This window comes from Conger conger, chromosome 1, assembly GCF_963514075.1.
Source record: "Conger conger chromosome 1, fConCon1.1, whole genome shotgun sequence".
Taxonomy (NCBI): domain Eukaryota; kingdom Metazoa; phylum Chordata; class Actinopteri; order Anguilliformes; family Congridae; genus Conger; species Conger conger.
In genome coordinates this window covers 65913397-65930133 of record NC_083760.1, presented here as the reverse complement: position 1 = coordinate 65930133, position 16737 = coordinate 65913397, and the positions used below count along the sequence as shown (strand labels likewise).

The 16737-nt window shown below is 40.0% G+C and overlaps 1 protein-coding gene across 1 annotated transcript in view; it reads left to right on the top strand.

The window, feature by feature from the left end:
* The window catches only part of LOC133136348 (angiopoietin-1-like), a 34838-nt gene extending 18999 nt beyond the window's left edge, over window positions 1-15839 (top strand). The window contains exons 5-9 of the mRNA XM_061253782.1: window positions 197-324; window positions 2283-2384; window positions 3221-3387; window positions 13275-13405; window positions 15208-15839. Coding sequence (XP_061109766.1) covers window positions 197-324; window positions 2283-2384; window positions 3221-3387; window positions 13275-13405; window positions 15208-15368 — 689 coding nt within the window. The 3' untranslated portion in view covers window positions 15369-15839. The remainder of the gene's footprint in view (window positions 1-196; window positions 325-2282; window positions 2385-3220; window positions 3388-13274; window positions 13406-15207) is intronic.
* Window positions 15840-16737: the final 898 nt, after the last annotated feature.

Sequence of the window (16737 nt, the reverse complement as noted above, 5' to 3'; positions counted from 1 at the left end):
CAATTGGCAATAATATACACTGCTGCTCCTGTTGTGAGACCTTCAATTGAACCCATTACAAAGCAATTCACAACAAGCACTGAGGATTTGTGAATCCTGCCATGTTACCTGGTGGTAACCCTCTCATTTTAGGGTTTAAAAGCCTTACTTTTCCAGCCCTGACACACATGTGGACATGTTGTGTGTTTTTGAACAGTGGCTCTGAACATCTCGAAGCAGGCGGAGGAAGAAAGGAAGTTTCGAGATTGTGCAGATCTTTTCCAAGCTGGGTACAATAAAAGTGGAGTGTACACCATTCATATTGGCATGCAGGACACCAAAAAGGTGGGTATGGTTTGTACATGGCTATCAAATACATTTTACCTTTCATCATTTAAGTCTATATTGTGCTGCTGTCAGAGCTTCCCCATTGCCTGCTATAACTATGAATGTCTATGATTTTAGATATTTTCTGTGTTCCATACACACACTTGTATGTAAAGTGCAGTAGCCCCCATAGCTCAAAGCCATAGCCACAGCATCTCAGGGAAAGGTACAGTCCAGCAGCACGGGTTGACTCATTACAGGGCTGGAAATGAGTTTGAAGGCCCGTGAAAACAGCAGATGTTCAGCAATGCGTTGACTTGCTGCCAGACCGCAGAGACGTTGGCAGTGACCCCATGCCTGATCCTGGCTGAGAGACCTCCCTAATTGCATCCAGCTCTCCTGTAGCATTTTCAGCTGTGCTGGACCGTCAGGAGAGCCCTCCTGCCAGATACACTGCTTGTGCCCACCTGATACAGCTACAGAGGAATGTTCTATTCGCAGTTGAGAACAAACTTTTACAGAGGTGACAGGAATTCACTCATATGATAAACTGTTTTAAGTGAAGGTCACCAGCTTTTGTGAACTGTGGATTCTTGTTGAACACTGTAATTGCTTAACTGTGTCTTACTGACCTAATTTCCTGAGGGAATTTAAGGAGGAACAAATTAGCTCAAATAAGTGGAGTGGCAAGAGCTATTAAAGTGCAATAGGAAGCAGAAGGAATGTGTTCAGAAAGAGGTGAAGCTCTTTGGGTCATATGTGAAAGGAATCACCTGGTCATATCTCAGGTCAATGGTCATACATGTTGGGTGGGGTGTTGGGTACTGACTATTGTTTTTGAATGGCTGTTCTACCAAAAAGTAGAGCAACAGCATTAATCTGAATTGTGTCAATGGAGTACTGCTAACTGTATTAATTTCTTATTGGGCATTCACATAAACTGTTTATAGTCTTTTTATGGATATTTATATTTATAAACTCTCCTTTAAAGGCATCTATTTTTGCAGGTATGCTCCTGTTCCTCTACCATGTTATTGTGTTATTGTAACCACATTTTCAGTTTGAATGAATAAAAATGATCTGCTGCTGACATTTTTATCTGAGAAAGCTAGGGATATAACAGTTTCAAGTTGGACTGCTTTTCCTGAGAAAAAAATACCTCAGCTGCTTAATTGCTTGGATAACAAGTGAAATGTTATGGTGAGGCAGTTAAGATCTGGACATACCGTGATAAAATTGAACTTCACTGTGCACAGCCGTTTAATTATTATAACAAGCTACATATGTGCATATGTTATGGATAGCATATTATAGGTATATGCAGTCAAACAGCTTAGTGATATGACTTAACAGAGTACAGGAGCCATTTCCAAAATGTGATAGTTCTGAGCATGTTTTCTATTTCAGGCTGAATAGAGCCAGCAGATCTCGCTTTGGCAAACACACACACTGATGAAGATGGAGACACATACACAGACATAGCTTGAAGTTGGACTGGCTTGTGGGTGCTGCAAGCTCTATTCAACCTGAAATAGAAAACATACCTGTACTTTATAACACTTCCATACCAACAAATGTGTGTATTTTACTGGTCTTCTGCTAATGGCTCATATAGCTGCATATTTTCTTTCCCTCAAAGGAGAGAATGCAGGATCCTTTATATGATGTGTACGCAAGTTCAAAATTTCTAAGCTGCACGACAGAAATACAAACCATGAACACTAGCAAACGTGAAATGAGTTCACCTTGTGCAATCAGTTAAAATCATTGAGTAATCAACAGAATGATAACTACAGCCCTTATGGGTCCATGAAGCCCAAAGCATTATGAATTATATTACATGGAAAATTTGATTAGGGCACCTTTATATACTCAGAGGAAACTACACCTCTTGGTGTTAAAGGCCTGTGTCCCTGAGCTAGCTTCATGAGCTTGAGCTCCTGTACATCATTGAGCCTAGCTGTCTTTCTCTGTAGGTGTACTGTAACATGGAGGTGCAAGGAGGGGGGTGGACAGTGATTCAGCGGAGGCAGGATGGCAGCGTGGACTTCCACAGGACCTGGAAGGAGTATAAGATGGTGAGCCAGAGGAACATACTTCAAACCCCTTTTCCAGCTACATTGGACACACTGGATTTTGTTATTAATTGCATTTGAGTTATTAATTTGACAGACACTATTGTCCAGGGTGATTTACACTCACTGATTACTTTATTAGGTAGACCTGTACACCAGAATGTTAAAGCTAATATTGAATCAGCCAATCATGCAATTAAATGCATTAAAGCAATGAGAGAGGTCAGAGGAGAAGGGCCAGACTGGTCAAAGCTGACAGGAATGTGACAGTACTGCAAATAACCAAGCATTACAACAGTGGTGTGCAGACGAGCATCTCAGAACACACAATGCTTCAAACCTCTATGTGGATAGGCTACAGCAGCAGAAGACCAATAAGTAAAAGAAGAAGTCTAATAAATATCTAATAAAGTGAATGGTAAACGGTTGGCATTTATATAGCGCCTTTATCCAAAGCGCTGTACAATTGATGCTTCTCATTCACCCATTCATATGCACACTCACACACCGATGGCAATTGGCTGCCATGCAAGGCACCGACCAGCTCATCAGGTGCATTTGGGGGTTAGGTGTCTTGCTCAAGGACACTTCGACACAGCCCGGGTGGGGGATCGAACCGGCAACCCTCCGACTGCCAGACGATTTTGACTGCCTTACTGCCTGAGCCATGTCGCCCCCACACTCACTGCTCACTGAGTGTATAATGTCATAATATCAGGCTGGGTTCACTCACTTTTGCAGATTTTGATGAAAGAAAGCTAAAGAGTCATAAAATTGATGTAAAATGTCATATAAAATCATCCAAATACCAGTAGGCATCTCATGTCCCCATGTTGCAGGGTTTTGGGAGTCTGTCTGGAGAGCATTGGCTGGGGAATGAGCTGGTTTTCCTCCTCACCAGCAGGAGGCAGTATGCTCTGCGTATTGAGCTGACTGACTGGGATGGTCACCTCGCCTTCTCCCATTATGACAGGTTTCACATTGGCAGTGAGAAGAATAATTACAGGTAATTACAGGTACAAAACTGAATGACTTCATGGAAAGAACGTTATACATTTCTGATCTACACTACATGTTCTGGTCATAATTATTTATTGTGTTTGACCTGTTCAATGAGGTTATGGCTTTCACAAATTCAGAAGATCCTGCCATGCTTTCTGTTGTACTTACAATTATAGATATGGAATTTTCAACTTACATTCATTATTCCTGTCACAAAGAAGAGAGGGGACTATATGGGGTATATCATGAGGCATTAGCACATGCACTTATTAAAAAATGGAACATGTATGTGCATATAGATACAAGGTACATATATACCTGCCATAGGTACATATATGGACAAAACAGTGTCAATGTTCTGAAAATACAAACTAATAAAATCTCATTGTCTCACCTAAATAACTACATATTGTAAAAAGTGTTCCCCCGTCTGAAAGACATGCTAGGAAGAATACAGCTTTCAGAAAATACTGCAAACATTTGAGACGATGTAACAAATCTCGCTTCTTATTGTGCTGAAAATGTATCACTCCTGTCTGGATGCTTTACATTTACATTTACATTTTAGTCATTTGGCAGACACTTTCAATCCAAAGCGACTTACAAGTGCATGCTTCTGTAAGAAGTAAAGGAAAAGTATCAGGGAGGGGAAAAAATCAACCATGACTCAAATGACTTATTGTGAAATGATTCAACTAATTATGTATTACAGTGCTCATAACAATGCTTTATTGCCTAAATTAAATAGGAAATTGGAGAAGTTTAGATTACATACCAGAGATTCTGAGTGAAGCATCTGTTTACACAAATTAAATGTTTCTGATGTCTGTATTAGCCAGAACGATCACAATCAGTTTTATTTATCTAAGTTTAAATTAAAGTTACTTTGCTAGAATGCCAAAATATATATATTTTCTCAACTTTGCTTACAGTGATGTAGTTGTGTTGGATAAGAAAGTCTCATGATAAACAACATTATGTCACACACAGATGTTTAATTTTACTTTTACTAAGCTGCTTTTACAAGTTTTAGAAAACAAGGAGAAAAGTGATATTTTATCTGTTCGTTTATCTATGATCATCTTCTCGGGGCATTTGTACAGTATTTTCAAGCAAGCTGCGAGCCAAAAGATTTATTTTCATGCACAAATGCAATATACTGAGAATTGCTGTGTGCTAAGCTTCGGCTTCAGAAAAATAATTGTTGGGCTGTGTAATGGAGGTGAACTACATTTTCCCAGTCTGAGTGGATGACTCTCTGTCATACAGATGTAAACACACAAATAGTCATATGAAGTTTCACCAGGTAGAGGTCACCATCATAAGGGACATTTAAAAGGACTTGATGACCCATATCCCCATTTCAGCCATCTTAGAAATGCCTAAATGGTTTTTCCACATTGGACCTGCGTGCCGCGCTACCCAACTGGGAAGCACCAACACACAGCAGGTCGCCAAGCAAGAGCGATCGCAAGTAAGGCTAGTATCTGGGCAAGTAGTTAGTCTTAGAACTTTTGGTCATGTTAATGTCATTGTAATGATTGTGCGAACTTTGTGTTTAAGTGTTTAGGATTCCGGTGCTAGTTGCCCACTGCGCAGACACACGTTGCGCACATGCAAACATGCCCTCTGCACACACTCCATCCCACGCTGTACGACGGGTGCCAGGCCCTTTGAAATAATGACTGGCATGCACTGCATCTGTTGTACCGCCCAGGGGTTGTGAGTATTGCAACCACATACAGTATGTGGATGGCTTATGTAACCGTCTTCAGGCCACATTTGCTTGGGCCCAAAGGAACCTTTCGGCTAATGTCAGGAGAGAAGGCCTATTATGACAAGAAAACATTGGATTGCGAGTATCGGATAGGCGACAAGGTCCTTCAACTTCGCCAAACCTGTGGGAATCTCGAATAAGTTCCTGCAGAATTGGTCCAGGCCTTATGAGATTGTTGGCAAACTCTCCCCCGTAGCTTACCGCATAAGGGTGTCAAAACCAAACCAGAGACCAGCAGACAAGTGGGTTCATGCGAACCAGATCAAGCCCTTTGGGCAGTCACCACCCCAAAGGGGATGGACTAACAAACAAGTTCCACTCAGTAGTAAGCATGCATCACCGACAATGCCAGCATGCACTAACCCCTGAGATACCAGAAAGAAATTAAGATAATGTATGCTTTCAGAGGCCATAACCTCAGCATTTATTACTCCCTTCTACAGCAGCTTCTGGTCAGGGGGACCAAAATTTGACTTCAGTTTAGAACAGACCACATTCTCCAATTATGTGGTCAGACAGGCTCCTGTTTCAGGGCATTCCTCTAGCCTGGTTGCTCTTGGGCTTCGCCTTAGTGCAGGGGTGTCAAACTCGAATTTTGGAGGGCCGCAGTATCTGCTGGTTTTTGGTGTGTTTCAGCACGAGAGATACATTTCTAAGTCTTTCATTGGTTACAGAGTCCACACACCTTTTTCTCAAGGCCTTAATTGGCTGCTGATTGAAAGGAAACCACAAATACCTGCTGACACTCCAGGAATGGAGTTTGACACCCCTGCCTTAGTGGTTGGATAATCATGGCCAGCATTGCTTACATGCTCCACAAACACATTCAAACCCTATACACCAAACCTGACTCTTGCCTTCTTCAAGCACAAGACCTCAGGAATTGAACAGCAAGGTAATTTCCTTTGTTTTTGCTATACACAATTGACAATTGAGTTTGAGGTCAGATGACAGATCTGAATTTGAGCTTTTATTTCTGGGGTTTTTTAAATTTTTGAATCAAGATATGTTAGACGACTTAGAACATATCACCTTTTGTTTCAGACCACCCAATTTTTAGGTGAGCAAAAGTATTGGAACTTGTGACTGACAGGTGTTTCTTGTAGCCCAGATGTGTCCTGTTAGATTGATTGGTTAAACAATAAATAGTTCTAAATGTCTACCCTTGGTTTTAGAATGTCCTGAAAAAGAAGGAAACTGCTGGTGTACTGAGCAACAGACATTGAATAGGTCGACCAACAGCAGTTGATGACAGAAACATTATGAGAGCTGTGAAGATAAACCCCAAAACATCAGTCACTGACATCACAAACAATCTCCACAGGGCAGGGGTGAAGGTTTCTCAATCAACTGTTCGAAGAAGAGTTTTGAGAGCACCAATATAGAGGCTATACCACAAGATGTGAACCACTCATCAGTAGTAAGAATCAGAAGGCAAGATTACAATATTCAAAGAAGTACAGAGATGATCCACAAAAGTTCTGGAACATAGTTTTATGGACTGACGGGACCGATATTAACCTCTACTAAAGTGATGGAGAGGCAAAGTGTGGAGAAAGAAGGGATCTGCTCATGATTCAAAACATCTGTGAAGCAAGGTGGAGGAAGTATCATGGCTGGGTCCTGGGCTTCTGGAGTGGGGTCACTAATCTTTTTTGATGCTGTAACTCATGATGGTAGCAGCAGGATGGATTCAGAAGTCTACAAAAACATTGACAGAGAAATGGTTCCAATCTAACAGAGGAACTTCATCATGCAGCAAGACAATGACCAAAAACACACTGCCAACACAAAAAAAGACTTCTTTAAGGAGAAAGAAGACTCACCAAGTCAATCACCAGACCTTAACCCAATTGAGCATCCATTTCATCTCCTGAAGAGGAGATTGAAGGGAAAAACCCCCAGAAACAAACAACTGAAAGGGGCTGCAGTAAAAGCTTGGAAAAGCATCAGGAAAGAAAAATACAACAGTTCAGTGATGTCAATGGGTTGCAGGCTCGATGCTGTTATTGATGATCTTGACCCCTGATCGAGAGGAAAATTGACTTTGGATTTCCATGTTACTTGTGACGTACAAATTATAAGCAAAAATGTCCTTATGATTACCATATTACAAATAAACATGTACATAATTTACACAAATCATGAGTACCTATTTATAGTGCATACATTCTAAATTATAAATTATAACATATAAATGTGACAAATTTTATATGGTGACAAAATTGCTCAGTTGGCAATGCAACACACTGTAATGGAAAGATTCTCTCTGGAAGCCAACTATCTCTTTACATATGCTTGATGGGCTTAGATCCCATTGAAGCCTTGCCAGAAAAGTATTTTTGAAAATGCTGGAGGTTGAAACAGTTGACCTCATGTCCTTCGCTCTATGTTGTGATGAGAAACTCACATCACCCTTTAATACAAACTTCAACCCCACACAACGAAGACACTGTTGCCTTATGATAAATGAATAGGGAACAGGCAATACAAGACTTCAGCAAAATTGAATGCAGAGTAAAGAGAATACTTTAAGCAAAGATTGTTAACTTGGGTGTGGAGCAGGGAGCTGTGTGATATCTTTGTAATTGGACACATGCTTGCTTGGGCTCATTGAGGGCTCTGTGAATTGTTTTTGTTGTTTTGGGATTGCAACCTTTCACTGACTGTAGCACTCTCAGACCTTTGCTGAGCTGAGCCTAGAGGCCTATCCTGAGACCATCTCCCATAGCAGTTTTGCTTCGGAAATTGTTCCCTACCTTATTCCTAAGGACTCTGTGTGCTGGATTTCATTATTGTTCAGCTCAGTACATTATGTTTTACTATCAGTTCAACACTGTTATGACAGATCTGATTTTTAGTATCTAGTATTTAGTATATTTAGATTTTACAAGTAGATACATCATTTTATACAGATTCCTTGGCGTCACAAAATCTTTTATATGGCCTAAAATATGTCATAACATATGTATGAAAAGTATAATTCATACAGCTGACAAACATGTGAAGTAGAGCAGAGCCATAATGTACTCTGTAAGTGTTGATTTAACACTGAACATTTTACTGTGCATTTGAAAAGGTTTCCAGCGATTATCTCCCAAAATATTATTTATTAACTCAAAAAGCTTTCTGGAAAATTGATGTCACAGCCAATTATTCACTGTCCTGCCAGCCACAGTCAATGCTGTCACAAACGGGATGAGGCACACTCCAAGCAAAGCCTACTCAAACCACTGACAGTTGCTACGTTTTAGTCCGACTGGACATCCATGTAAAGCACCACTCTGTAAATAATACATTTGTGGAATAGAGCAGGCATGGAGATATTTGGAATCTGTAATCTGTACACAAATTTGAAAGAAGCCACACTGGACTGGAAAAGCAGATAAAGCAGTGTACATGGCTGAACTTTTCATCATTTGTCAGTGAGAGTGTGACGCTATGTGCAAAGGTTTTTTTTTAGCAGACCTGTAGCAGGGAGTGTGTTTGCAGGTCAGACACAGCAAAGCATTCCATGGCTACTCAGGCTCCAGGCTCTGGTGTTTTGCCCTTTGATTTAGTTTGGCCACAGCTCGCTCTCTGCATTGCATCGCTTGACAGATCTAAAGAGACATTTGCTCATGGAGGGATCTTGTCTCCCTTCTATTTTATGTCCCTGGCCTAGATACAACCAAACCGTTATGACCCCATTATGTGTCCTTCATTTTGAACTTGTTTAAGGATGTGCTTTTTTGTTAATCCTCTTTCATCACCCATAGTTTTATGCTTCCTAAAAGTAATGAAAAAGAAATTCCTTAAAAAAAGATTTTGCTAATCTGAATTTGAATTTGTTACTTTGTAATGGTAACCATCTTCCTTGCATGAAGTACAAGCTAAAACACTTTAAAGAATAATGTACATAAAGTGTGTAATTTTGTATACCAGTACAATTGAAATTGAACTCAATGTCATACAGCAGAGAACAGCTTTTTATTCTACTCATCTAATTACTATATATGGTAGACACTAGTACAGGGGTCTCACTGCTATTTCATATGTGCAGTTGCAGGTCTCTGATAAATCCGTGCACTGTATGTGAGACATGTTCATAGGAATGAAAACCTTGTGTTCTCTACAGCAATGTGACCGTTCCAGTAATATAAATATCTGACATGCAGCAGCAAAGTGATTCCTGGAGGGCAAAGTGGCGGAGTACTTAAGGGATTGCAACCTTTGGGATTGCCTACACTCATTTTATATTGAATCCCCTGAAACATATGAACTCTTATCTCAAACATTGCATTCCACTGTAAATTATATGTAATTCATGGAGAATAATGATGTAGCTGTAGCCATAACTCTGGCTTCATGCAACATTGCAGAGAAAGATCAGCATAAAATGATTGATGCCTCAATATTGTAGCATGTTTTTTTAACATGAGACTGTTGCCAAATGAGCCACTATGGAAAGGTTCCAGATGTCTTTTGGGGTTTTTTTGGGTTTAGATGTGTCCTCATGCAAGGGCAGGTGAAAGCTAATGGTGCTGTATTTCTGTGCTAAATTTGGTCTGACACTACATTGTGGCTGGGAAGAGGGGCTATTCATGTAATGCTCTGTATTTTTAGAGCTTTTGGATGCCTGTTGCTTCCACAGAAACTGATGTATACATTCCTGTGGAAATCTGGAGTAGTATAGAGAATATTTAGCTTCTATTTGACTCTTCCTCTCTTACACCAAAAAAAAGGGATAGGGATATTTTCTCTACCTTACAGACTCTTACAGACTGTGATGAAAAATGTATTCACCCGACATAATATGCATACAGTATAAGGTAGCCCTGTAAGATCATGAAACTCAGGAATCTTGGTTGTTTTCCTTTGGTCCTTTTCAATAAACATAGTCTACGTAAGAATGTTCCCAGGGGTACAGCATTTCATACAGTGTATCATTATGTATCAGTATATATCAACTGCTGTCAACTGCAGTTGCAGGTATCTGATAAATCTGTGCCCTGTATGTGAGATATGTTCATAGGAATGAAAACCTTGTGGTCTCTTCAGCAATGTAGCCATTCCAGTAATATAATTATCTGTCAGGACTATCTGTCAGAACACAGGAAGCAACCGCGAACAGAGAGGAATCTGATCTTTAATTGCAGGTCAGGCAGGCATAGAGCAAGTACAACAGAGGGGAATGTCACAGGTAACAGAGTTTGTGGTCATTAATACAGAAGAGTTTGTAAACAGGGCTACAGGACACAACAGAGGTAATCCAAGAGGGGTCACAGGCAAAAGTTTGTAAGCGAGCAGGTAGTCAGATCTGGCAGAAACACCAAAAAAAATCCAAAAGGCAACAAATGAAATTCCAACCCAGTCTGAAAACAGCGGTTCAAAAACAGGCAGAAGGGTAATCCAGAAGGCAGTGGTCAGGGTAAACAATATAGTCGATACACAGGTGAGTCAGACAGAGAAAACACTGGAAGGAATGGCGGAGAGTTGAGAAGTGACAAATGGTCTGAGGTTGGAGACGTGGAAGACAGGGCGGATGCGACATAGGTGAGGTGGGAGGCCAAAATAAATGGCAGAGGGTGTGATGATTCCGGTGATGGTGTAAACCTGGGGGCATGCTTGTGGAAGATGGCGCAGAGGGGAATGTCCCTGGAGGACAACCTAAGAGTGGACTAAGAGTGGCTAAACCGGGGCCGCCACTTCCCTCTCTTCCACTGGGAAGAGAGGTGGCTCGTAGCCTAGACAACAGACTGGGAGCGAGTTTACATTACATTACATTAATGGCATTTGGCAGACGCCTTTATCCAAAGCAACTGGATTAGACTAAGCAGGAAACAGTCCGCCCCTGGAGCAATGCAGAGTTAAGGGCCTTGCTCAAGGGCTGTGCGGATCTTATCGTGGCTACACCAGGGATCGAACCAACAACCTTGCAGGTCCCAGTCATGTACCTTAACCACTACACTACAGGCCGCCTCTATGAGCATTAAGAGTTATGAGCGTATACGTTCAGTCTGTCTGTTAGTCTGTGGATGAAACCTGGACAACTGGGCCTTGGCTCCAATGAGTGAACAGAATCCAAAAATGGCTGGAGAACTGGGGACCTCAGTCAGTGGTGACTTCCAGGGGGAGACCATGCAGGCGGAAGACGTGGAGGAACAGCAGTTCTGTGGTCTCTTTGGATGAGGGTAGTTTAGGGAGTGCCACGAAGTGAACAAACTTGATAAAGCGGTCAACTTAGTTTAGGTCCACTGACATTCCCTTGGAAACCAGGTTACGTGGGACCAGGGATGCATGCTGAGAGATGAGCTGGAGTAGACCCTGAGGTTGCTGATTACTAGACTTCGCTCACACACTGGTTCTGGTTCAGGAGGGCTAGGGTGCTCCAGATTCCCAGGTGACAGAGCTCGAATGGCATCACCAAGTACTTGTAGTGGCCTCGAGGGGTGTTAAAAGCAGTCTTCCACTCGTCACCCTCATGCATCCGAGGATAGGTCAGTTCAACTTGGTAAAAAACGTGCAGTTTTGGAGGGAGGAGAAGGCCGATGAGATATCTATTCTTGACCGTGATGTCGTTCAATCCAAGATAATTAATGCAAGGGTGCAGAGTTTTGTCCTTATTCACCTCAAAGAAAAATCTGGCTCCAGCAGGTGATGAGGAAGTACGAATAAGACCCTCTGCCAGGAACTCATTGACATAATTTTCTTGAAAGATGTTGAAAGATGCAGATGGAGATAAGATTACAAGACTCGAATAACAAGATGACAGGACTATGGAAAGCGACTGGGGACAAAACACACGAAACACACAAGGAAACAGAAAAAAGGGGAAAAAGAGGGGAATGCATGTCTTTAAAGAAAGATATTTTTCTGCAGCATAGTAAATACTGTATATCCAGCTGTATACATGTATTTTCTCTCTTAATTCCATAATTTATTTATCATTTCTTTTTACCTTTTTATAATTTATAATGTATTTAGTACATTTAAATTGGGTACTGCTTTGCAGTTTTTTTTGTGTATTTTTTCAGTTTGCATATTGCAAGGGGTGTTGATGTTATTTCTGAGCATGTTACAATTAATCTATCATAACTGTCAAACCAAGTTGCAGACCACAGCTGCCAAAAATATTTAACGCACACCACGTACAGTGATAAGTTAAATCACTAATGACAGTAAGTAGTCTGGAATATTGGTTCAACAAGGTGATGACTTGTTACTTCAGCTGTGCAATTTACATCCACTGAGACTCCTGTCACTACACAAGTATCTGATGGAGAACAGCCATGAGTTTAGCTTTAACAAGTCTGTTTCTGCTCTCTGCCAAAGACCAAAGCCCTAAGGAATTAATGCCTCTTAAAAGGCTGTCTTACCATGACTGTTAACTTGAAGAAAGGGAATAAGGAAGCAATTGTACTCATTTACAAATGTACATGTATTCTGTATGTTGCCTGGTGTGAAAGAGCAATATCTGGAGCACTGTTGTATGGCAAACATACTGTTCCACTGAAAATAGCTGAAAAATAGGTAGCACATATCAAGGAAAGGTTTTCTAAAACCTTCTGTTGAATTTAGAGCTATTTCATAGCTCTGTTCTGTGGGTCTGACATGTTTCCTGTGGGGGCTGTGTGCTGTATAGGAAGTGATTTACTTTAATGTGTAATGCACTTTAAAGCTGTGGGCTTAATCCTTTAGTGTGCAGTAGGGTTTTAATGTGCTATGTCTTTGCGTTATTGTAATATGTTGCAAGCTTTAATTTGTTGAGCTTTAAGATATCGTATATTTAGTTACTACATTACTATGCTCTTTGTTTTAAAGTACTATAGGTACAGTGTGCTTTAATATGCTGTATTTTTATAATAAAATCAAAGGAGAGCAATATGTTTTTCTAGATCTGTATCTGTCAAAAAAAGCACCATCATCTCTGCACAATCCCCATTCCTAGTAGTCTGTATGAAACTAAATCCTGCCATACGCTGTAGAAAATGACATGCCTATACAATAGTTTAATGTCAGGCTGATGTGATGTGTTTTTTGATACTGTACTCCTATATGCATGACCCCATGTATTTGGGGTACTCCTTAATGCTGGACTGTCTGTGTCTCTCTCTTCCTCTGGCTTCTCTCAGACTGTTCCTGAGGAGCCACAGTGGAACTGCAGGCAGACAGAGCAGTTTAGTGATCCAGGGAGTGGACTTCAGCACCAGGGACATGGACAATGACAACTGTATTTGCAAGTGTGCCCTAATGCTGACTGGAGGTCAGTCAAAGTGATACTTTCACTCAAATCCCCAACAAACACCAGAAATAACAATAACCCGATCAAATCAATGTCAGCCATCGGCTGAATGTCATTACCTTGAGACAGGTATTAGCAAATTCCTTTCCATATAAGAACAAAAGATGTATTTCATTACAAGCTCTGGTGTTTGCAAAGTTCTCAATTTACACATGTGAGTATGGGAATTGGATAAAGGAACATAGTGATAATATCAAGAGAATCAGCAAAATACATTAGTACTAGATATTGGCTAAGAAGGATTAAAATAATAAAAAAGTAAAACTAGAGTAAAAATTTATAATAAGACCAACAGATTTGTGATTTATGCCATGTGTCAAAGAAAACCCTAGATGAGGTGCAGTGGGATAAAGTCGTGTGCCTAAAATCTAAAAAAGATGACTGTCAGACAAATGTCAATAAGCATTTTCATTGGCAGAAATAGTTGCTGTTGATGCAATTCCTGAGAATGTACACCTGGGATACATTAGCAATGGACGGCCAAGCACTTTGGAGCAAACTACTGCACTCCAAAAAGCCACTAAGCCTACTTTAAACAGAGATCACATTTGCTCTCGCTCTGTCCAGCAACATGCATTTGAATAGCCTTCCAAGAGGGCTTATTCTCACACTTTGTAGGGCAGGGTTTTTATAAAGGAATAGTGCAACAATCCTCTGCTGATGGCTCACCTCTGTGAAGACTGATAGCCATCTCAGTTCAGATCTCATGTCACTCATTCTAAATCCAGAGTGACTGGACGTAGGAAGCGGTGACTCTTTCACAGGACAATGATTTACAGAAGAAAACAGGTAGAAGGAAGAGTGCAAGAAGATGCGTGTGTGTGTATACTGCATGTGAATACCCCAACAAATAAGTATAAATTACTGGGCAATGTAATCACACACACACACACATAAACATACAGCAATACATACATGTTGTATTTCTAAGTAAATAAGTTATACACAAAATAACAAATTATGCATTTTTACTGGCCACTCGCTTTTTGAACCGGAGTGTAACCCTCAGTCAACGGGTTGAGTTGTTACTTAATCGTACAAGTAGATATCATTATATATGTCACTAGACATCAAAATGGGATGTCAAGATGTGGTCCATGTCATGATTAATCGTACTATTAAAATAATCAAACCTTGTATTTTTTTATATGTCCAGTGGAGATATAATCCTCTAAAAAGTATATTCCAAGGTAATGTAGGCTGTAGGTTATTCCCTTTGATGTTTTCTCAGTTTCTGCTTGGTGATAGAAGGTATACTTTCATACTTAATTGCTGAGATCATCTGTGTTCTGTGGGGTTTATTAAACTTCACTCCTCCACTACTTCATGAACTGATGAATTGGTCTAACTGTCAAACAAATATGGTTATGAACCAGAATAGAAAACAGTGATTTGTTCAAGTCAGGGAGTCACTGATGACCCATGATAACTTTGTTCACTGTGAAGCCTCACTCTTTGTTTGATCAGAGGGGCCATGTTCATGATCCCCATATAGTGAACGCACAGCGCAAACATCACACATTTAATTACCCCTCTGAATCTAATAATTTTTTACATTTTGTAAAGGGAAAAAATCTATTCTATTCTAGATAGAGCCAAAACAAAGATGGTGACTCTAACATCAGCCCTAGATTCCTCTCAGGATTCAACAGACCCAAAAGTTGAATGAACATGTTTTCCTACTAATTATGAATTATTATTTATTATTATTTTTCCTTCCTGTCTTGTTCTATAACTATTTTTCTCTCAATATCTCTCTTCAGGTTGGTGGTTTGATGCCTGTGGACCATCCAACCTCAATGGCTTGTACTATATGCATGGACAGAGCATCGGTAAGCTCAATGGCATCAAGTGGCACTACTTCAAAGGCCCCAGTTACTCCCTGCGGGCCACCGCCATGATGATTCGACCACTGGACTTCTGAAGGAACCCCTTGCTGTCAGTCCTTTCTTTTGATGATACTTTCCACTCAGGCTGGTTTGGTCCTGGGATGGAGGTCTTCCAGGTTCTTTAAAACCTCTTTGCATGGAGTGGAAAGGACCAGGTAGTGGAAAGGAGGACTCATCAAATCCATCACTGTACAACCAAATGTTGACTGGTCTGCTCTTGAGAACGCAGGTCTCTCTTTGGATTCATGGACAGCCATTGGTGGCCAGTCAGCCTATTCAGATACATGACATTGCTTCTTTGTGTACATTTTTCTTACGGCATCTATAGTTTGCATAAATCACCATCTCCTGTGGGCATTTTCAAGAGCTTTAGAAAAGCCTTTATGTAGGACAGTGCCATGTCAAAAATAATGTCAATGCCATTTGTTCTTCAATGTTTTTTATATGTAAAAATGTATTTTGATGTTAAAGGCTAGAGTGCAAAGCAATAAATGATTTTTAATGTATCTCAGATTAGTGTGACAGCTTGAGATATTAAATGTATTTCACTTTATTCAAGTGTGATGTAGAGGTCAGTAAAATAATTTTTTAGTGAAAAAGTGTGAAATTATTTCCCTTTTTTGGAAATTTGGATAGAACAATTTTACCATTAAGGCTTCATTGATACTTATATTCTGTCTTATTCAAGAAAGACAAAATACATTAATAAATTATGTCAAACATTAGTATTTTTAGATACTACCCCAGAAGTCCTTTTGTGAATGAATAGCTTACTTTGTTTTGCTCTGCTGAAACAAATTTCCTTGTATTCTGTGCACAATATTTGGCAACACGTGAATGGACTGCAATATCTGCCAGTGGAACATGTAATGGAACCTAGCATGTTATATGAACACAGTAAGTTTGAAATACTACATTTTGCTGAAGCTATACCATATTTACCTATGATTTATTGTGGTTATGCAGAGGCCACCATGTTGGTGCTGTGTTATTGATCAGTGTTTTTGACAATTGTTGACAAAGTTTCTTTGATACATCCTTTGATACATGAATGTAGTACATTTGTGACACATTCACTTTTGTTTACTGCAGTCTCAATTTTTTAAATTCACAACAGTTCAAGGGTTGAATGCCTGATTCTGATTCTGATTGTAAAACAAAAGGCACTGTGTTTACCATGACACCCTTTCAATAACTGATTACATAATATTCATGTATTGGTTACACTGTGCAGCAGTGTATTGTTGCCACAATTAAAAATATATATTTTCTGCTCACCTCAACTTTTCTCATTATAGCATTATTATAACAACAAATATATCTCATTAAAATGAGAAAGTAATCTTGTTATGAGAAACGTTCTTGTTGTAATAACAAGAACACATTATTTTGAAGATAGGGTGA